Source organism: Rhipicephalus microplus, chromosome 6 (genome assembly GCF_043290135.1).
Source record: "Rhipicephalus microplus isolate Deutch F79 chromosome 6, USDA_Rmic, whole genome shotgun sequence".
Classification (NCBI taxonomy): Eukaryota; Metazoa; Arthropoda; class Arachnida; order Ixodida; family Ixodidae; genus Rhipicephalus; species Rhipicephalus microplus.
In genome coordinates, this window is record NC_134705.1 from 171,918,154 (window position 1) to 171,940,315 (window position 22,162).

General features: G+C 46.6%; 2 protein-coding genes across 2 annotated transcripts in view; one reads left to right on the plus strand and one right to left on the minus strand.

Annotated features, from left to right (window-relative positions):
• The window catches only part of LOC119167160 (uncharacterized), a 349,532-nt gene that overhangs the window by 184,040 nt on the left and 143,330 nt on the right, over positions 1-22,162 (minus strand). The gene's annotated exons all lie outside the window — the stretch shown is intronic.
• Positions 7,245-22,162, plus strand: part of LOC142765050 (uncharacterized) — a 51,462-nt gene continuing 36,544 nt past the window's right edge. The window contains exon 1 of the mRNA XM_075865619.1: positions 7,245-7,412. Coding sequence (XP_075721734.1) covers positions 7,393-7,412 — 20 coding nt within the window. The 5' untranslated portion in view covers positions 7,245-7,392. The remainder of the gene's footprint in view (positions 7,413-22,162) is intronic.

Consider the following 22,162-nt stretch of genomic DNA (forward strand, 5'->3'; position numbering starts at 1 on the left):
TAAAAAACAGCTACATAGGATAAATTGTTCTCCTCTTATTTGGTTATAGTAAACTCGCGCACATTTCCGACAGGAGCTGCCAAGCACGCACAGCTGCTAAACCATCCCTTTAGAAATGGCAAGCCGGAAAAAAAGTACAAACAATGCTGAATTCTTTACGAGAAGGGAAGCGACCACAATTTATGGGACACCGAGGTATACGGCTAACGGGCGCGGAAGTTTACATATAAACTTTCAAAGCTGCTTCTTCGCGACACAACGATTCACCACTGCCACAGACGATTTGAGACCTCGCGAATATCCTTGTTCACTTTTATCGATTTAAATATACATGAACGTAAATAAGCAGCGTCTTTTTTTTGTTTTTGTTCTGGTCTGTAATAGTTCATAGATTTAAAAAGAAACACATATCTTGAGCAAAAAGCCTTACCCTCTTTTCTTGTTACTTCCTACGCACTTTCGCGCGTGAAATACGATTAAAGCATAAACGGAAGCCGCAGATGGAGAACGCAACGCGAGTCGGCTTCCGAGATTTACGGCCAGTGTGGATTTTTAAGCCATTCTTCTCCACCAGGCGGGACAACGTCGCCATAAAACAAATGTTTAACCATTGCTTTTTTTTTTCTTGGCCTCGAGAAGGATATTTGAAGATGTCTCGTAGACTTCGTTGCGGGAACCTATATTTTACTTGTTTTGTAGAAGAGATTTAGAATAATTGCCAGATCCACTGTGTCCAACAGGAGCAGTTCGAACGGTGCATGTGTTTCTGTGTACTATATATATATATATATATATATATATATATATATATATAAGGGGAGGAAGTGTTTACTCAAGGGCTCGTTTTGCTGTCTTTTGACACTGTATTAATGAGATTTAACAGATAATACTGCCAAGGAAAGTATAGGGGAAGTTGTTAGACCAAATTGTAATGAAAATGTGAGGAAAGAAAAGTGGCTCAAAGGATAACTTGCCATGGGCAGGAGCCGAACCTGCGACCTTCGAATAACGCATTCGGTGCTCTACCGCAGAGCTACCACGGCAGCTATCCCCCCAGCCACTTTATTGGGTATATGTGTGAATTTAAACGTAGGAGTGTCAGGCAGCGCCACCAGTAGCCATGGCGGCGAGCGTGGCACACTCTTGATGAGCCTGTTTGGCGTCACGTAGGACGTGAACTTATTACGAGCTGGCAGCTGACCAATAGTCCCTCGTATACAATCTAAAGGCACCAAGTCTGCCAGTACGAGACCCTCGTTAATGAATAAGGGAAAGAAGTGTATACTTAAGGGCTCGTTTGTCCGCGTTTCGACACAATATTAATGAAATCTAACAGACAATTATGCCAAGGAAAGTATAGGGGAGGTTAGTAAACCGAATTGTAAGGTAAATATGAAGAAAGAAAAGTGGGTGAAAAGATAACTTGCCGTGGGCAGAAACCGAACCTGCGACCTTCGAATAACGCATTCGGCGCTCTACCGCTGAGCTACCACGGCGGCTATCTCCCCAGCCACTTTATTGGGTATATATGTGAATTTAAACGTGGCAGTGTCAGTCAGCGCCATTAGTAGCCATGGCGGCGAGTGTGGCACACTCTTGATGAGCGTGAACTTATTACGAGCTGGCAGCTGACCAATATACTTTTCTTATCTGCATGCATTTACATACCTCGAGCTGTCCGGCAAGCGTTGATAAAACGCCATTCGTTTCAATGAAAACTGCAAGAGAAAACTGAAGATTAACGTGTACTACAGCCGTGATTCCGAACAAATAAATTACAAAAAAAAGGAAAAGGTGCTATTTCGCGTCGAAAGGATCACGCTAGACTTTATTTCGGTCCTGACTAAGAGCTCGATAAATCATCTACGAAATATGCACTCGAATGCAACAGAAATTAAAAAAAAAAGACGCGGTAACAGCTTTGCTTTTTGTTCTCTGACGCAAAGTTTTGTTCATTTTTTAGCAAGCTGCAAGTAGAAGTAACATAAAGAACGAAAAAAGAAACAGTGTTTTTTTTTCTTGCTTTCTTGTGAAGTTTCGCATAGTTTGGCCGAGTTCGCGATATTTACCCTGCAGTATGGAGCACATGTACTGGGAATAGATTGATTGAGTGATTGATTGATTGATTGATTGATTGATTGATTGATATGTGGGGTTTAACGTCCCAAAACCACCATATGATTATGAGAGACGCCGTAGTGGAGGGCTCTGAAAATTTCGACCACCTGTGGTTCTTTAACGTGCACCCAAATCTGAGCACATGGGCCTACAATATTTCCGCCTCCATCAGAAATGCCACCGCCGCAGCCGGGATTCGATCCCGCGACCTGCGGGTCAGCAGCCGAGTACCTTAGCCACTGGACCACCGCGGCGGGGCCACTGGGAATACATTAAAAACGGAATAGAGGCAGAGGAAAGATTGCTAGGAACAGCGTTCTAGAGGAAGCAAATATGAAACATAATTTACAAAATTTTAGAACGGCGATTTGAGGAAAAATAAACAAATTATAAGTACATAAATGAAGAAACATACCCTTACATGAAAGCATTCGCGAACGCGCTCACCTTAATGCCGGGTAATTACTAATGCAGACGATAATGTCGCAACGTTCTCCATCGAATTCAAAGCGATGCATTTCGAAGCGTACAAAAGAGCCCGACATCAGCGCCCGGTGGGACGAATTTAATTAAAAGCACTCAAGCTTGAAAATATATTTCTACGTTTCGTCTTGTTGTTTTTTTTTTTTTCGTCCCAATCACGCTCGTCCCGATTTCGTTTCATCTTCCTTGCCGACGCTATATATAGACACGCATTGGCGGCATGCATCGCTTTGAACTTATACAAAAAAAAAAGAAATTGACGTTCCCCCACACTACAACTTCGTTCACGATGACTGGAGGAGCTCGCTACATTAAGCCTCAGTGGAAAATGTCACGGTAAGTACAACGCGGGTCGAACAAGAACCCCAGCAACGACAAAAGAACGATAGACCCAACATTACTTCAACGAACTTTAAAAAAACACACACACAGAATAAGACATTGTCACCTAAACGCAAACACGATTGCTCGTGGATGACCTCTTTTTCAAAAGCACTCCGACGAATCCTCGATTACGAAATAATTAAATTTCGACATTTCTTTCCGTTCGCGTAAAATTTCCACAGCAACTGAAAGAAATTGCAACAACATTTCGTTAACGCAACGTTCAAATGTTCACAGTGTTCATTGTTCACATTGTTCAAATGTTCCTTCCTTATAGAAACAATGTCTGTCGCACATTCGTATTCTGTACGTATGCTTTATTCTTGGGGAAATGGAGTTTATGGGGAACGTCACGCTGAAGTTGTCGTCGTACATAACCTCTCTCCGTCTCTGTAACACACGCAGATACATACATCTATACATATCCACGCACAAATAGACGCACACAAACGCGCACTGTTCATATATGTTAATTCCTCAGCTTTACGTTTTATGTAACTACGTTGCTCGTACTTACGTTCCTATCTACGTTGACAGCCTGTTACGACCGTGTTCATTCCCAACAGGCCCCGCCGCGGTGCATGGCTTAGTGGCTAAGGTACTCGGCTGCTGACCCGCGCAGGTCGCGGGATCGAATCCCGGCTGCGGCGGCTGCCTTTCCGATGGAGGCGGAAATGTTGTAGGCCCGTGTGTTCAGATTTGGGTGCACGTTAAAGAACCCCAGGTGGTCGAAATTTCCGGAGCCCTCCACTACGGCGTCTCTCATAATCATATGGTGGTTTTGGGACGTTAAACCCCACAAATCAATCAATTCATTCCCAACAGCTATCGCTTCCATCACATCCGCAACGACGACCCAGAGATACATCGAACCGCCAACTGCTTCGAACCTGAATATATAATAGCATTTACACACACATACTGAGTTTTTAGCAGGAACATTATCATCATCATCATCATCGTTATCATCATCAGCCTGACTACATCCACTGCAGGACAAAGGCCTCTCTCATGTTCCACCAGTCAACTCGGTCCTGTGCTTGCTGCTGCCAATTTATACCCGCAAACTTCTTAATCTCATCTGCCCACCTAACCTTCTGTCTTCCCCTAACCCGCTTGCCTTCTCTGGGAATCCAGTCAGTTACCCTTAATGACCAGCGGTTATCCTGTCTACGCGCTACATGCCCGGCCCATGTCCATTTCCTCTTCTTGATTTCTACTATGATATCCTCAACCCCCGTTTGTTTCCTAATACACTCTGCTCTCTTCTTGTCTCTTAAGGTTACACCTACCATTTTTCTTTCCATAGCAGGAACATAGCCACCTCAAATTTCGTCTGCTTCGCAACGTTATACGCGTGCCATACCATACGAAACTGAGCCCTAAGTGACCTCGAAGAAAAGCCGGTCACGAGTGACCTCTGCACGTCACACAAACACGCACAAACACACGCATGCGCTGTTCACGTTGTTCACCCGCGGGTACCCGCTTCTTCTTTGAAATAAAACTCATATATATCATTTCTCTTCACGCCTTCTGTGAAATCGATTTTCCCCCGAACAACGGGGGCAGACATTCCGAGAAAGCCACCCGATTCGCCAACGTCGACGTCGTCTGCTCTCGCTGTCGTCTGTTTATCTTCGTCAGCGTTTGTGTGCCCCCGGGGTCCGGTTTTCCGGTTTCGGTCACTGTCAAGGCAATGTTTGCCCAGCAATCCGCAACTTCTGAGACATAGACGAACGCGTCCGCGTCATTGCGGTCGCAGTATTTCTTTCTTTTTTTCTATGTCCACACGAAAAGTTGTCTAGGCCACAGGCAATCTCTCTTCGCATGCTTCAGACGGGAACATACCCTATAGCCTCGTAACCTATAGCCATTACTCTGGTATTTTAGAACTTTGTCCGGACTGCCAGAATCGCAGTGATTTTAGCCACATGCTCTGGAGGTGCCCCTCTTTACAAAGAAAAAATGAAGAATTTTCCGAGAACTCCTTTCATTTAATGCTCACGAGTCCGGTTCTCATTCAACAACTCAAGGCTGTCCAGAAGGCCCACGATGCGGCGGTGAGGCTGGGCCCCCCCTCCCAACGTGAGAGTGGCCCGCGGTCCTACCTCTATAAAACGGGGTGGAATCCTTCAGGACCCCAATAAAAGTTTTTCATCTATCATCCGTCAATCTAAACGTTCCTACATTGCGTAGGTGATCGCACGAGTGCGTGAGCATGCGCTTTAGCGAACGGCTTCAATGGCGTAGCGCACCACACTGAATGTTCGAGCTTGAGACTTCTAATGAACTTTTCAGCGAACTGGATTGCACAACAGGGTCTTCTGCTCCACCAACGATCGGACCGAGTTATTAGTTCGAACGGGACGAAGCCGTGCGAAAGAGGCAAGCGATGTCGCGGTATACGATTCAACAAACGATGGATGTGAAATGACCAACATTCCGCTCGTGCCTCAACTGAAATGGTAACTGATCGATGAAAAAAAAATGTCGACGCTCGCGCTACCTAATAATAGGTAAAAAAAAAACAACGAAAAAGCACGAGTGAACTATTTTGACGTAGGCCGGGCTCCCTCAGACATCATAAAAACACTGAGAAGAATCACGGCCAGTCAGTCAGTCAATGAACTTTATTTACAAATTGTCCTGAGGAGCCGATTCCCCTCAAGGGGGAGGGTCGGCTGCGGGCCGCACCCACGTGGGGACAGGAAGAGCGAGCCCCTCCGCCAAATTGCGGGCCCTCTGGACAGCCCGGATTTGGACCTCTCGGTCCGAGCTGGTAATCACGGCTCGAATAAACACCGAGGAACGTGAATGTAGAACATCCGCGTCCAAAGCGCCCGAAGACTATCACCTCGATAGCGTGGACACACGACGCACCCAGCAAGAAGTCAAGCAACTTGCCTAAATACGAGCTGAAACAAGATTCAGAGGGACCGACAACCGTCGACGACCGACAAGCTGCCAGAACGGGTGATTCGATCCTGGTGGAAATTGAAAACCGCGAATCGCAATAACATATTCAAGCATCCCACTTCACGATCTGGGTGAGATTATATTTTTAATCGCGTTTAGAAGTGTCAAGAAACCGGTATGCAGCGCAACCTAGCGGAAGAACTCCGAAGCTTGATTATGGAGTCGTTCAAGATTGAAGCATGCATATTAATAATTATCCCCGCTCTGTCCTCGTGCAGCTAACGAGATTTTAAAAAAAAAAAGGTTGCCCGCTCATAAGCGGCGCCGAATTCGCTCCCCCTTCGCGGCCACTGTCGGCACATGAAGAGTCACGGCGCATGCGCGCGGAGTGCGCGCATGCGCAGCGAACTGTCGAACCACTCGCGCTCTCATCTCCCACTGTTAGCAGCAAGTGCTGCACGTGTAGATCACCTCGAGTGTCGTGCGTATTGAATCACCGCAGACCGAAATATTTGAATATAAATTTTCGACGCCGTTTTCCTCGTTACCACTGCGCGGCTAGACACACTGACTATAGTAGGCTTTCCGTTGCGTTCAAGAGAGGAAATACCCGAAAAATTCGAAGCTGGTCGATCCTTTCAACGTAAGGAAGGGACCGACACTCAACAGTTTACGGCGACGACGCGGCAGACTGCGCAAGTTTTTTACGTCGATCTAACCCTTGCCATCATAATCATCATCATCATAGTAGTAGTACCGGGGTCCCCACGCAGCGTGTTGGGGGTATTCAGGCAGAGTAAGCTTCACCACTGGGGCGACGCGTCACAGCCCCTCGAAGCCCGCCTGTACACTGTTTAGCTACCGGTGGGTGGCCGGCCGGCACTGGGGATCGAACCCCGCACCTCCCGTAGCTGAAGCGGACGCGTACGTGCAATGCCACAGCTACGGTATCATAGTAGTAGTAATAGTAGTAGTAGTAGTAGTAGTAGTAGTAGTAGCAGTAGTAGTAGTAGTAGTAGTAGTAGTAGTAGTAGTAGTTGTTGTTGTTGTTGTTGTTGTAGTATTAGTAGTAGTAAAAGAAGGCATTACATAGTCCTCGTGAAAAGAACGGAGTAAATAAATAAATAAATAAAACAAAATAGTGTTGATTATGATGCCAGTCGGAAGAAAATAACGAGAAATCCGTTCCTGCTTTCATTAACTGCATTACTTAGAGACGCTGATTGCAATAAACCATTCGCCGGTTCACCGCCTTGCTGTCTGGTGTTCTTACAGCGTGGAACTGGCTAAAAACTTTTTTTTTTTTGCCAATCCTCCACTTGTGGGGCACCTGCCCTGCATTGAACGAGCATCGTCATCATTACCATTCGCGTTACGTTCGGCATCGGCGAGCTTGCTGGCGCTGGCCTCTGGCAGGACCTGCCGAGGAGCGGCCCAGAGGTCGCCCAGCCACACCTTGTTCCCCACTCGAGGTCCGAGGAGGACAAAATGGCCGCCCAGGAAAAAGAGTAAGTGCGTCAGGCGAAATTCTCATCCAGTGTCATCGGCGTACGATCTACCACGGTGCAGTCAAAAGAAAAAAAAAGACCTGATTTGATGGCATCATTTGTAGAATGCGAGGGTGTATTGGTCAGTTAGCAGATCGCAAAAAGATCACATGCTACGACGCACCAGCTGGCCCGAAAAAAGTGTTCCCCCTCATCGTCATTGCTACGAGCGGCGCTGACTAACAGTGCCAGCTTCAAACGCACATAAATACCCCATACTGTGGACGGGTCGACGACTGCCGCCGTAGCTATATAGGTTGCAGAGCATTGGCCACTTTAACCGATTGTTGTAAGTCCGATCCCTGCCCGCAACAAGTAGTCATTTTGTCCCCTTTCATGCTCTACATTAGCATCACGATTACTATATTACAGGTAAACGAATGCGAGTTAGGAATGTAGTGGAGGGGGGGGGGGGGAATATATTCCTTGGCTTCGTTAGGCAGTGCCTAACGAAGAAAACGAGCCCATGACCTACTCCTATTATTTCTTCTTTAATTTTCTTTCCTTCGCTCACGCAGAGGAGCTTGTTTCTCGGAAAGCAAAAGAGATCCGCTGCTTGAAGAAGAAAACAGTGTTGCCGCAAGGCCAAAACAATGAAGACAATAGCCGCAACTCAACAGCTAGCTCCCCCATCAGCTGGCTTAGCGCAACTCCACAAAACACTGGCGCAAACAGGCACGGCCGCTGCAGCGAGCGAATTGACCTTCGTGCTGTCGCCGCTACAAAGCAAAGTGTAACACGCACGAAGGTATCAACTGTTCGCTAATCTCTGTCAAGAGAGGGCGCGCGCGACCGCGCCCGGCTCACCCAGTGACTTGAAGTACACAGTTCCAGCCGAAGACACGAAGGCCTCCTTTTATGGGCCTTCTGCGCAACAGGATACGGCCGGTGCGTTTCCTCTCCGCCTGAGCCCCGACCACGGGGGAAGAAAAAGAGAGGAGGGAGCGTGACGTCAGGCGGGCAGCCTTGGCAAGCCGTGCCGTTTTGAAGTCAGCATTGTCGGCCCAACACGTGACCTTTTCCGCAGAATCACGTTAGCAACGAGACTTCCCGACACTTCGGCGCCCGGTGTCTATTAATCGAAACTTCGCTGGTTCGGCGCAGACCAGTCGGCGCTTGAACGGAACAAAGGTTGTTAAAAGACGGATGAGCACCGAGCGTAAAACCTACCGCAAGCTCTGAAGTTTTGATCACATGTTGGGCCGACAAGGCGGGCTTCACTCGTGGCGACCTAATGCTCCCTCCTTCTTCCCCTACGGCCCCGACTGTCGACTATTATCGCCGCCTTTCACTCGCACATAGAGCATATATGACGCGCGAGGCTGTGTGATGATCCTTCGACTTTACGCAGAACCTCTCGACGATGCCGACCGAATAAGTGCGCCTGAAGTGTCCTTATAACTGCTACCTCGATGATATTCGTGCTGGCACAGGATGGGTTTCTTCGTGGCGAAATACTAGCAGGCGAAAATTCTCTTCGTCCTCGTCATCGCCGTTTCATGAGCGAGAAACAAAGTGACGATTGGTCCTTCCGGAATCGGCTATAACGCGAAAGTCGGAAAGTTAGCTGCTGCTTTGTTAAGAAAGGTGCTCAAGTTTTCCCAGTTTCCTTGTTCTTTGTAGCTTATTATTTTTTGAACGCACCATCGAAAGGCTCAAATCATTATAGCAACAAAACTCCTTAAGCCGTGGGTAGTAGTAGTAGTAGTAGTAGTAGTAGTAGTAGTAGTAGTAGTAGTAGTAGTAGTAGTAGTAGATAGCCAACTCTCGTTTAGCCCTTGGAATGTCCGCTGGATGGCGATGGCGGTAATTTTTTATGATGAATATATGATGAAAATATGCCAAATGCCGGTACTTGGAGAGTTCACTAGATGGACGGACGGACGCGCGGACGGACAGACAGACAAGCAGACGGACGGCTAGACGGACAGAAGCACGGTCTGATTAACGGACGCGTCGCCCCACTCATCATTATTCACTCCGTGGGTATGCTGTGATTGTTTTCCTTAAACACGTACCTGTAACGTTTAGCAGCGGCCGTGGTTCTGCCAATGGTCCAAAAGTCAAAAAATGAGATGCTGCCTTGCTAGACGTGAAGAAATACAAGTGCATAAATTTTCGCGGTTAAATTGTTTTCTAGATTTTTATTAGTGTTCGAACACGCCATCGAAATGTCAAAACAAGCTTTTTCGTTACACGCTCATCTGTAACCTATAGCCATTGAGTTTCCTAAAATTAACTAGAGGGGACTCTGTCGCTGCGATCGTTCAGCGACTATGGGAATGATAATTATTACACACTGTCACGGACGGCAATTTTTGGCGACCCCGCGTCACGGCAATTAACGGGCGCCGTACTTCCCCACTGACCGTGGGAACGGCGGGCGCATGAAAGAGAGCCGAGAAGTGCAGAATGGGGTGCTCTTCTTCGAACGTCGCCGCCGACGTTTGATCCTTTGTAACTGCGGCGGCGTCTGCAGAGTCGTGGAAGGCCACGATGTACCCCGAACAAGGATTAGACTACGGGACGCACCGGCTGAGAGCCAAACCGTCTGACCGTTCCCACGAAGGAAACCGTGGGAAAACCTCTGGTGGCCAAGCCGTATGACAACACCCCAGCAGGTTGTCACTCTCGCTAGTTGAGGGCCCTCTCCTAATTAAAAAGGGGTGGGGTGAATATATTTTTGGGGCAGAATTTCCATCAATTAAACGCGCGTGATTGGACCCATGTAGAGGTCTCTTGTCCCCAAGGAAGAGAGCGAGGAGACACGAGGGGGATTTAAGCGCAGGATTTTGCCCTGCTAGGCAGACTAGTCGCTGACCGACATGGTGTAGAAACAGATCAACAAGCATCTCTTCTAGAAGCTTTTAGTGTGGCTCTGTATCGGCTGGCCACCTAAACTTAGCCGTTCGTCTAGTTGTGACGCGATATTAACGTCTGCAACGTAGACATCGGGACTCCGCCTCGGGTCAGCTCAACCTGCCCGAAGTCACCTGCAAGCACTAGCCTCCCGGAGCCACCAGCGTTGCAACACCGCCGACATCGCAGTCGTGCCAGAACTCTCTTCGACTTCTCGCATCCAATCGTCGGGGACACAACGCTGCCGGTCATCACACGTATGACTTCCCCTGCTTATATCTTCCAACTTTCTCCTCCGTAGTTCTATTGTTGTTAGTTTGTGTAGTTTGTAATAGTTCTCTCTCGTAAGCTGATTTATTGTTTCTTTATATGTATTTTTTAGTTGTACAAGTGTTGATGTATTTTGCTAGTTGTATTGAAGTGTTGTACTAGATCCCGTGTGCTGCAATATCACTAAAGTAAAGTTTGTTTTGTTTTCTCACGTCTCTGATCTCTTCACTGTCTCTGCTTGCGTGCGGAACGAACCAACCTGCTGTCATTCCCGTCGCCGACTTCGCGCTGGCGACGCTAGAGTGGCAGCTTGTAACACACGCGTTTGCCTAGTCTTCGTACTTGTGGGTGGCGAATCGTATTTGCGGCTTCGTCTATTACTGCGTCTCAGTTTTGTTTTGAAAGAAAGATTCAACTCTTTTGAACTTCGCGACCCGATTTGGAAAGGTAAGTCTAAAAGAATAAGCTGGTGAAGCGTAATCACATTACATTTGCTTTTTTTTTTGTTTCGTGAAAAAACAGCTCCAAGCCACACGAACACACACGGAGCCAAAAGCGGGCTAGAAGTACGAAGATTAGACAAATTTGTGCACTACATATCATTCCCATGCTCGCTGAATGCCATGCGTTGCAGTTCCCATAGACACTAGCGCGAGAGTTCCCTCTATTGAATCTTAGGAAACTCTATGTCTGAAGCTGTACTATAGATTAACAGCGGTAGAAGTTTAGTTAAGGGTCATGATACCTTTAGGCACTCAAGGCAAATTATGTATTTGTTTCCCCTTGCACATTCATCAATATTAACACTCAGATAAAAGACATATGCAACTGTCACAATACCGCGGAAATTTCATCACAAAATTAAATCGAGTGATAATTCGACAAGATATGTTAACCAAGCCAACAAGTCCGGCTGTCACAAATTTTAAGGGTATGTGATGTGGCATCCCACAGCTGTCGTTCGTGCATTTGTCTTCCACAGCGTTTCGTTCTGCTGTTACCACCGGCGGTCGTATGCCTTTACAGTGGTCTCCAAACAATAAAATACTGAGAGTTACTTTCACTGCAGGTGGTGTACAGGACAGCGTCTGGTCATCCGTTGTACAAACTCTTCAAAATGATATGAAAGCAGTCAGGCACTTCGAATTCCCCCTATTGGAACGCCGATACTTATCTCAAACGGTGTACCTCAAAAAATTTTGGTACATTTGCCATTCTTAAAGCCGCCGCTCCACGTCTACAGGAAAGTGCAAAGCTGTATCAGTTCATTTTTTTTTTGTCTGGTGGCACAGAATGGTTATCTCGTCCGGCGTTAGCTCAACCGCGAAATCAAGGCGGTTTTGCCTTCCCCGACGTTTGCGTCACGGCTTCAACCTTGTGCCTCCGCACTCTATTGCGAATACTAAGCAATGATGGCACGCCCGCTCAGACAGCGGCTCGCTACCATCTGGGGCCATCACTACGTGTCTTCCCGCCGGTTTGACAAATAAACCAAGGTCCCCAATCAACTGAATTACCATCTTTGTATCGAGCCCTTCTGGCATTTCACCGACGTTTGGAAGCTACGTGCCCAGAGATAGAGGTGGTCGATTCTAAAGTGGTGGACACAATGGCCGCCCTGCTACGGCCCTTGGTGCCCCAGCATCGTCAATCTATAATGAACCGCCCTTGGAAACCAATAACTGCAGCAGCGCTGCCAGGCCATCTCCGAGGCTTTGTCTGGCGGCTGGACTGGGTCTTGCTCCCCACGAGAGATCGGCTGCAGCGATGGAAGGTGGCCCGAACTTCCACCTGCCCCAACTGCGTCATGGTAGAGACCAATCGACATGCGACGATTGAATGTGTGGTCTCCCGCATTTTTTTGGCGTGCGGTTAATGGCAGTTTTCGGAGACAGGGTGTGCGAACATTCGTGTCCAACGGCCGATTTCCACGCGAGCGCATTTCGGCTCTTTTAGAAGTTGCGGGGCTGTTCAGCCTTAGGTGAAACCGATGCGAGGCTGTAGCTGCGAATTGCCGCCGGCGTGACCGATACTGGGCCGAATGGGACCAGAGATTCTCGCGTTCCTCCTTGAGGAGCTTTTCTTCCTCGGGGAGCACGAGTTTCTGCGGCACTGGTCGCGCCCTTTCGTCAAGGTTGAACACGAATAGATACAACTCATTTTCCGACCGACGTGGTACTACATAACTCCCGTTGAGTAGTTATTCATGATTTCGTGTGTAACCAATTGTGTTTCATTGCATCTATTGTATCGCTATACCATTCATTGTATCATGATATCACATTGAGTTCTTGTATACATGTATGCCAACATTGTCATGTATAGTAGGGCAATGATGTCTTCATTGCAACGTAGTGATGCTTGTCTTGGTACATAGGTGTGCCAGAGTGCATGTGTCTTTATAACTGAATTGTCATGAAATCTTTGTTCTCTGTACATAGTGTAAATAAACGTTTTCTAAACATTTTCAGCGCAGCGCTTTACATACGTAACTGTACCTATCTCCGAATATTTGTCTGCAAGCACGAATCGTCTTTACTATAAGCCGTGAGATATTTCTTTGCACACGCTGATGCCCATTCGGTGGCGGACATAACGGCTGTCAATTCATGTTGGAGGTCGGCATGCACTGTCATTTTCAAAGAGATAAGGACAAGAAAATAAAAACGTCAGGCCTGCGCGGTAGGCACAGCACATTCACAGCGAAAACTAGAAGAGCGACCTTTCAGAGCTTTTTCAAAACACTCATTGGGTAACTACTGCAAGCAGACTTGCTTGGTAACCACTAAGGCATAAATATTAAACTTTTGGGTAGTAGGCCGGCATTCGCCATGCTATTTTTCGTCATTCTTCTGAGAAGCGTGGTATCCGCTAAACACTTGCAAGGAATTTTGGGCCAATTGTCCATGCAGTGGCTGACGACGATGACGAATTAAGGCTGAAGTGGCTATGTACCACAGTTAATAGGAGAACGACACCACCGACACCAGATTTGCGAGTAGGTGCGACTACAAAATACTCCGCATTCAAACCACTAGCTCATATACGAATGGAAACATTATACAGTCAGATACAACTTTAGAAGTTCGCGGCGTTTCCTGCTCAAGGGCGGATGCACGCAAAGCTGCGCCAATGGGCGCGCACTCCTGATTGACGTGATGCGCCGGATGGCCGGTGATTCCGTCTGCGGAGAATATCGCTGAGAGGTAGAGCAGGACCACTTCTTTATCGCGAAGACGATCGGCCCTCTGGGCGGGACCTCAGTAGGCCCCACCCAGACAGCTCATTTGGCTCCCATCCACACGACTGAAGCGCGTAGCCCCATCTCCAAAGAAGATCCGCCAAAGGTTGTCCGAGGTGAAAGGTGAGCTGATCACGGAGGCCATACCAAACCAGCTAAGGTGCTTCCCATCTTGGAGGCAGAGCAATACCACGTTTAATTCAAATGGTACTGCGGCATGATCAGTACAGCGATAGAAATAAAAAAAAATTGCAGATGCCACGAGCAGTGGGAATCGACGATATGCGAAGCACGAATGTTAAATGTTGATATGTTACTTTAAAATCAGCATAACTTTACGAGGTGGAGGTAAATGATGCCGTACATGACTTCCGTGTCATTAATGTCACGTTTAGATGTGTCATTTACCTTTGTCATCTATTCACGTCGCATGATACCAAATTTAGTATACGTGAAGCTAGCACGCTATGAGCGTGGAATGGTGTCATGTTCTTACATGACAGGCGTGTCAGGATTATCGTGTTCGCACCACTCATATATTTCGTCATCCATTGACGCCCCGTTACACAAAATTTGCTATATGCGGAGCTAGCAAAACAACCACGACCGCATCATGAGGGGCCTAATATACTCCATTGTAGAGTTGACGCACGCGCACGCTGGGCACAGTGACGCTACGTTAGCAAAACGCGAACATACTATATAGTCTGACGCCAGGCGCGACCAGCGTCCGTCGGTGTGGCCCGACGGCAGCCAGCGCGAAATGCGACATGCTGCGTTTCGCGCCGATTCGTTACCCAGACAACACTACGTCTCCCTCTTTTCGTGACGGAGGAATGCTGGACGCGCACAAACGCGCATGCGTCAAAGCAACGCAGCGCGGCGCGCGCGTTCGAGTATATGGCAGTACGGGCGCCTGACGTGACGTGACGAAATGAATGCCAGCGAGCACGCGCACCACGTGAAGTCGAAATGTATTGGCGCCTAGACTGTTGGGTGTAGTCATGTTGTTACATGAAAAGCATCTTACGTTTATCATGTTTACACCAGTATCATACCTTCGTCATTCATTCACGTCCCGTAATACCAAATTTGGTATAAGCGAAGCTAACGAAACGGCTGCTGGCGCATCATGAGTGTGGCATGTAGTCATGTTGCTACATGACACGCAACTCACGATTATCATGCTTGCACCAGTCAGATACCTTGGCCATCCATTCACATACCGTAATACCAAATTTGGCACATATGACGCAAGCGAAACAGCCGCGGACGCATCATGAGCGTGGCATGTAGTCATGTTACATGACCCGCATGTCATGAGTTTCATGTTAGGGGCTGTCGTTTGTGTTCGCCGTGCAATAAGATAGATAGATAGATAGATAGATAGATAGATAGATAGATAGATAGATAGATAGATAGATAGATAGATAGATAGATAGATAGATAGATAGATAGATAGATAGATAGATAGATAGATAGATAGATAGATAGATAGATAGATAGATAGATAGATAGATAGATAGATAGATAGATAGATAGATAGATAGATAGATAGATAGATAGATAGATAGATAGATAGATAGATAGATAGATAGATAGATAGATAGATAGATAGATAGATAGATAGATAGATAGATAGATAGATAGATAGATAGATAGATAGATAGATAGATAGATAGATAGATAGATAGATAGATAGATAGATAGATAGATAGATAGATAGATAGATAGATAGATAGATAGATAGATAGATAGATAGATAGATAGATAGATAGATAGATAGATAGATAGATAGATAGATAGATAGATAGATAGATAGATAGATAGATAGATAGATAGATACGCTCAAAATCACCGAAGTTCACTAAGACATGCTTCGCATTTAAAATAGAATATGACTTTCATCTTCGAGTCATTTAAGGTAAATGCATAAGGTGCTCTGTGGCCATTTTTAAAACTAACCTGACCCTTTCAGTGTTTAAAAAAAACACAGCCCCTGGATGACATTCAGTTTTGTCCACCAATATGCTTTAATATAGCATCAGTTGGCAAGAACTGCTTTAGAAAATATAGCCCACCGATTTTGAACACTTTCCTTTATTCGGCAAAATGCATTTGAATAAATGTTCTTTTGCGCTACATTAAAATTATACAAGATTCCTTTGAGCTTTAAGCACGTTCCTTTTATCTGGAATACTAAAGACAGCTATTTCTCAATTTAAAAGGCACTTGTAAACGTGCTTTCAGTTTCGACGTTAGGAGCTGGTAAATGAGCTGGATTGGATTGGATAAACTTTTATTTGGTCCTCCAAAACACAGATCACTGTGTTGCGGGCAGCTCCCACGTGGGGACTGAAATGCCAAGCTCCTCAGCCGCCTCGCCGGCTTGGTGGACAGCCCAGAGCTGATCTGCCAAGGATGAGCTGCGGATTGCCGCCTCCCATCTGGCAGAGGTGATGTGCGATAAATGAGCGAATTTGGTGCACTGCCAGAGCATGTGTTCTAATGAAGCTATTTTCCCACAATGTGGACAAAGATTACTTGGGTATAGGTCAGGGTACATGATGTGTAACATTTTCAAAGTAGGGTACATCCGCGTTTGCAAAAGCCTTAATGTAAGTGCTTGGGGCCGGGTTAGATTTTTGTGAGGTGGAGGGAAAATCCTTCTAGACAGGTTGGTAAATGAGCTGACAGGAAGCTTTCTGCGGCACAACGCTTCCAATCTTGCAGATGCGCAGTTTTCAATGCTACTTTAATGCTTCTTTTATTTAGCACAGAGAGCACGAACTTGGCTTCCTACAGCTACGGCTACACAATTCAACTCCATCCAAAAAAGGGGGGCCACCGCCACTGTCGTGCGTCGAACCCGAAACCTCGTGCCTACATGAATGAACGCCAGAGCAACTTTGCGACGCGCTCCTGCTGTAACGAGCTTCGCTAACGTCTCTGAGATTCGTCGTGGGGCGTGATTCACTCTATAGGGCAATTACTTTGGCGCGAATATCTCCACGTGTTTCGCAAGTTTCTTTTTTTTTTCCACACACTACGGCTAGCCTCAGGAGACATAATGGTGTACACGACGCTCTCTCCGATAACGCCTCTAGTCTCGTTTCAACGTCCCCGAGCATTAAAAGCACGACCCCGGAGTTTCACAATTATAGTACGCCCACCGTTCCACCGTTCGTAGCACATGTCGAAATTTATGGAAGTGTAGTATATTACGAATTGCGGAGCAGGCGCGAGCGAGATGGAACAATTTCCGGTCCAGGGACTATATACGCGACATTTGTGCGAAGAAGAATAAAAAGAGAGATTACACGACGTCTGCACTAGAAAAAAACTGGACAAGATAATACAACGAAGAAAATAATGTCATTCGGTTAAGAATGACATTATTGACAAGAAACTGGACAAGAAACTGAAATAAACAAGAAACTGGACAAGATACAAAGAAAAAATTTTGTCATTCGGTTAAGAATGACATTATCGACAAGAAACTGGACAAGAAACTGGAAATGACAAGAAACTGGACAAGATACAAAGAAAAAAAATAATGTCATTCGGTTAAGAAAGAGATCGTACATGTCGTCTGTGCAAAAGGGTGAAGGAAAGCAACTACACATCGCCTTTGCTCTAGAAAATGATGATACGGGGTGTTTGTGAAAGAAAAAAAAACTACGTCGTCTGCGTAAAGCAGCCTTCCGCAGACGTGCAGACGCCAATTTCCCCTACCATATCCACCGGCTCACACACGTTACCCAACCGGGAATATGACGCTCGTCGAGTCGGTTCTATATAACCCGAATTGATCTGCGCGCTAACATGTCCCGCCCCTAGCGTCACTTAAGAAAAAAAAAAAGAAATGAAAAGCCACGACCTCTGCATCGTCGAGGAGCGTACCGGCGACGCCGGGTGGAGGCAACGCGTCCAGATGGCGTCACGCGAATATGCCCGGCACGAAAGGTGCAAAAACGCTGTCCCGACTAAAGAGATGACATAGGTGTAGTATAATGTAGTAAGACGGTAAGTTGGGCCAGTTGGTTAGGATCCATCGTGAACTCACTTACAAAAAAGTAATGTCATTCGGTTAAGAATGACATTATTTACAAAGAAAAAAAAATAATGTCATTCGGTTAAGAATGACATTCGGTTAAGAATGACATTCGGTTAAGAATGACATAAAGTAAGTTCACGATTGATGTAATATAAACCCGATTGAGTCGGTCCTACGTAGACGGCGAATAAATCAAAAGTCACTTTGCGAAAAGAAAGAAAGAAAGAAAGAAAGAAAGAAAGAAAGAAAGAAAGAAAGAAAGAAAGAAAGAAAGAAAGAAAGAAAGAAAGAAAGAAAGAAAGAAAGCAAGCAATATAGCTGGAGATGGACGAACAATCCGAAGGATATCTAACTTATCCGCGTATTCTGACAAAAGCTTTACGTAGAGGGGGCGGGGGGGAGTAGGAAAGTTCAGTTGCGTTGTGCGCAATCCCCAGATGGCCGCAGGGAGCCTTACACTGAAGTAATATGTCGTACCACTTTTAAAACGTCGTTTCGAAGTGCGCAGCCGACCGACAACGCGCGGAGAAGGGGACGCAACTTGGATGGAAGTCGGTTCCCTGTAAGACGGAAGGCGGTGCCATAGGCGTGAACGACGTCGCACCCCCCCCCCCCCCCCCCCCAGGACGAGACAGCGATGTCACGTGGGGCTGATGACGCAAGCCGAAAGTGGTGAAACGTAAGTGTAGGTCATCGAGAAGCATCGTCGCTCGTCGGCATTGAATTTCTTCGTGCCCAGTTGTCCATATAAAAAAAAAAGGCAAGCGCTAGATTGTTCCTAATGGTCGAGACACGACCGCGATCGTCCTCGGTGTGTAGCGTGTCAAAGAGAGATTCAAGAAAGGGTCATTAAGTTTCCAAAACTATCGGTCTTGGGTTTGGCGTGGCCTTCACGTTTGTCGTGAGAACTCTTGAGTGAGTGTGTCAGTTGCGCACCTCGCTTCATGAGATCCGCTTTGGGGACACAATGCTCAACTGCTGGCCCACTTAGAACAACTACACACTGTTGTGTTGCGCTCAATGGTTGATCGATTGATCGATTACGTAATTGAATTGATTGATTGATTGAGTGAGCGAGCGAGCGGGCGAGAATGTGTGCGTGAGAACGTGTATGTGTAAATATATGTGCATCTGTGTGATCAATATGCGTGTGGTTGAATCTGGGTGCCTGTGTGGGCGTGTAATTGTAAGAATTCACGTTTGTATATCAGAGCGTGCGGATGTTTGCGTGATGTTTGCGTGTGCAAATGAGATCGTGTGGCGCAACGCTGTCATGCGCGCGCGTGCCAGCCGTTGCCTTCACGAAACCCAAGCGCACACACGCTATAGATGTTGAACGCGCGCCAAGGCAGTGACATTACTAATTAGTTTGCAGCTGCAGACTCGGTCTGACCTTGAAAGAAGACCGCGCTGGTAGACTACGTAGCCTCCACCTATAACGATACGACTACATGGTTTGTGCTCGCTCTATAGGAGTCGGCTCCTGCATTATTGCGAAAGCTTTCAAGTGACCACGCCTGCAATAGCTTAAAAAAAAAACAACATCGTAACCGTTTCCCTGACAACGTATACATACTAAAAAGTTCCAAACCAGAGCCATTTGCAATCATTCTTAAGCGAACCTTGTACGTTTGCCGCGGCAGGGAGCGAACCCAGGACCTTCGTCTTAGCTTTAGAGCACAGTCACCACCGTACTACCGCGGCAGACCAACTCGTGGAAATATACAGTTCACGCTTCGATCGCAACATTAATAACAGGGTCGCATAGCGGACTGTATATCACGATTAGGCCCGACTGTGATCAAATTCGCGGACAATGACTGACTCTTTTCTGCAGCTCGGAGAATATATAGCGCCCATCACGATCGAGAAATTCGATCCAGATCACGTCCGATCTCAATCAAAAGTGAACGCGTGACACCGGAATGCACGGTCTTAAACTCGGTAATACTTCGGTTATTTCACGTCACGACGTGTAATACTGAGAAGTCATCGGTGCATAAAGGCAAGATGGCACCGCCCATGAACTTAATATCATCTACAGCGAGCGTCATACTGTGCGCTACCTTTATACAAGGATGTGACCTTTAAAATTAAACAATTAGAAGGATCCTAAGACATCATTCTGAGGGCGTTTAAATGCACAGAATGTTAACACGTAAATTACACGCATCGAAAGTTGCACGTAAGGTTGCCGCCCACTATCACAGACGTCTGCGATATATGCCGGTGCGGTCGATATTCGACATATTTGCCTAAGGAAAACTATTTGTGCAATACTCCTCTACCGGTATACATTCTCCGCTGCATTGAGTCGTTCCTCGTTTCAACACACGACACCTTCTTTCATTCATTAAGCGTCCATTGTGCTGGTGCAAAGCGCGGCTATCTGTTTTACGCATGGCGCGTCCTATTCAGTTACTCCCTAGCAGTCGGCGAGTCACGCAGTTTGGTTTTCAATAACGCATTTCGAATACGACGGGAGTACAAGGGACTTCCTCTAACTCCCATCTCTAATCTAACGCGAATATCATCAAGCTCCCACGCTAGACACTGTATTTTCCCGCATATAACAGGCACCCCTAGCTTTAACTCTACAAAATAACAAATAAATGGCAGATCCATATATATATACAAACAAACAAACAAATAAAAGCATGCAGATAACCCCGGTAGTTATCCCACGCCCCCTTTTTTTAGCCTTTTTTTTTTTCGTTTTCTTGGCGCGGATTATATGCGAAAAAATCCAGTGCTTCTCGTGCTATCGGTAGAGTTCGCAAGCTCCGCTGCGTTTGTTACATCAAAATATGATTATACTAACATAACTCTGCTTTGTCCTTAAAAAGGGATAATGTTCGAAGGACTAAATTTCTTGTTAGTTAAAACAAAATGAAACAAGTAGTACATTAGTATGTACTAACTGCCCTATTCATGAGTTTAAGCTCGCAATTGGTGAAACCAACGTGTACCACTAGGCCGTTGCAAGTGACAACGCAGCCGGCCAATCCTCATATCATTCCGTTTATTCCGTGATCACATGCAGCAGATCGACTGTCGTGTGGCAAAAGTTACACAGCCAAAGGCGTCAATGGGCTAACACCGAGAAACAAAACTTCACTTACCCTATATCATCGTCACGCCATTTAGAACACTTTGCTTACACTCTAAAGGGCGAAATGTTTTACGAGCCCCCAGTCAAAATTCCGCTCGGCAAACATTCTTTCTGTTCTTTACAACAGCAGCCCTTAATCACGCGATAATTAATGAAGTGGCAGCAGGGATTCAATGCACTTGAAGCTTTCCATGTTGTGGTGATCGTTGCATCAAAAGGCCCCTCAGTCTGTTAATTACTATACGTCGGATCAATTACGGTCCCCTTATAAAGATCCTCAAAACGGGGCTCGTAAAAAGAAGATGCTTACGGAACGTACTCTATTTTGCGGAGTCAATTCTGGCAGCCGGTGAGAGTCACGGCCAATTACGGCGCACCGCGGGTGTCTCCCACCATCCTGTGGAGGATGACCCGAGCCTCAGTTCATCGGGCCGATGCTGGCAACCGAAACGCTCGGAAAAGAGCGCTGCTCTGCGCGGGTCAACGGTATAGTAAATAACTGGGTCATCTTCGTTCGGATGTTGACCTGTTGCCGGGTCTGCACGCCAACTCCCTTTTAAGGGCGAAGCTCCTTATATAGCGGCACCCGTTCATCCCTCGTAGCCGTTGTAGTATGTAAGGGGTATAACATTTTGACCTCCAAGGTGGTGCCGGTGAGAGATTTCTTCTGTGCGTTGTTGAACAATAAAAAATAGTGCTCAATGTACATGCCAATGGCTGCTAATGGGGAATGAGAGACAGGAGCATTTGGCTTTTAGTTAACGCGCACGCTGCAATCCCCATTAGCAGCCATTGGCATGTACATTGAGCACTATCTGACAAGAAAGGGTTGCTACGTTATACTCGCTGGGTGTAACCTCCTTAGTTTTAGAAAGGTTTAGCGAGCGCTGAGCCGCAGTGCCATGAATGCAATGAACTAGTATATATACCATGAACTCGAGGTGGTTAAACGTGGGAAGTAGACCCGAAGCGCAAGCCGTAAGAAAGTGTGTGTGTGTGTGCCACCTCTCGTTTAGTTTTTGGAATGTCCGCTGGATGGCGGTGCTTCTATATGGGGAATATATGATGAAAAGATGCGAGATGGTGGTACTTGGAGTGTTGAATAGATGGACGAACGGACACACAGACAGATTCATGGATGGGCGCATGAACGGACGCAGGGGCGGATGCAT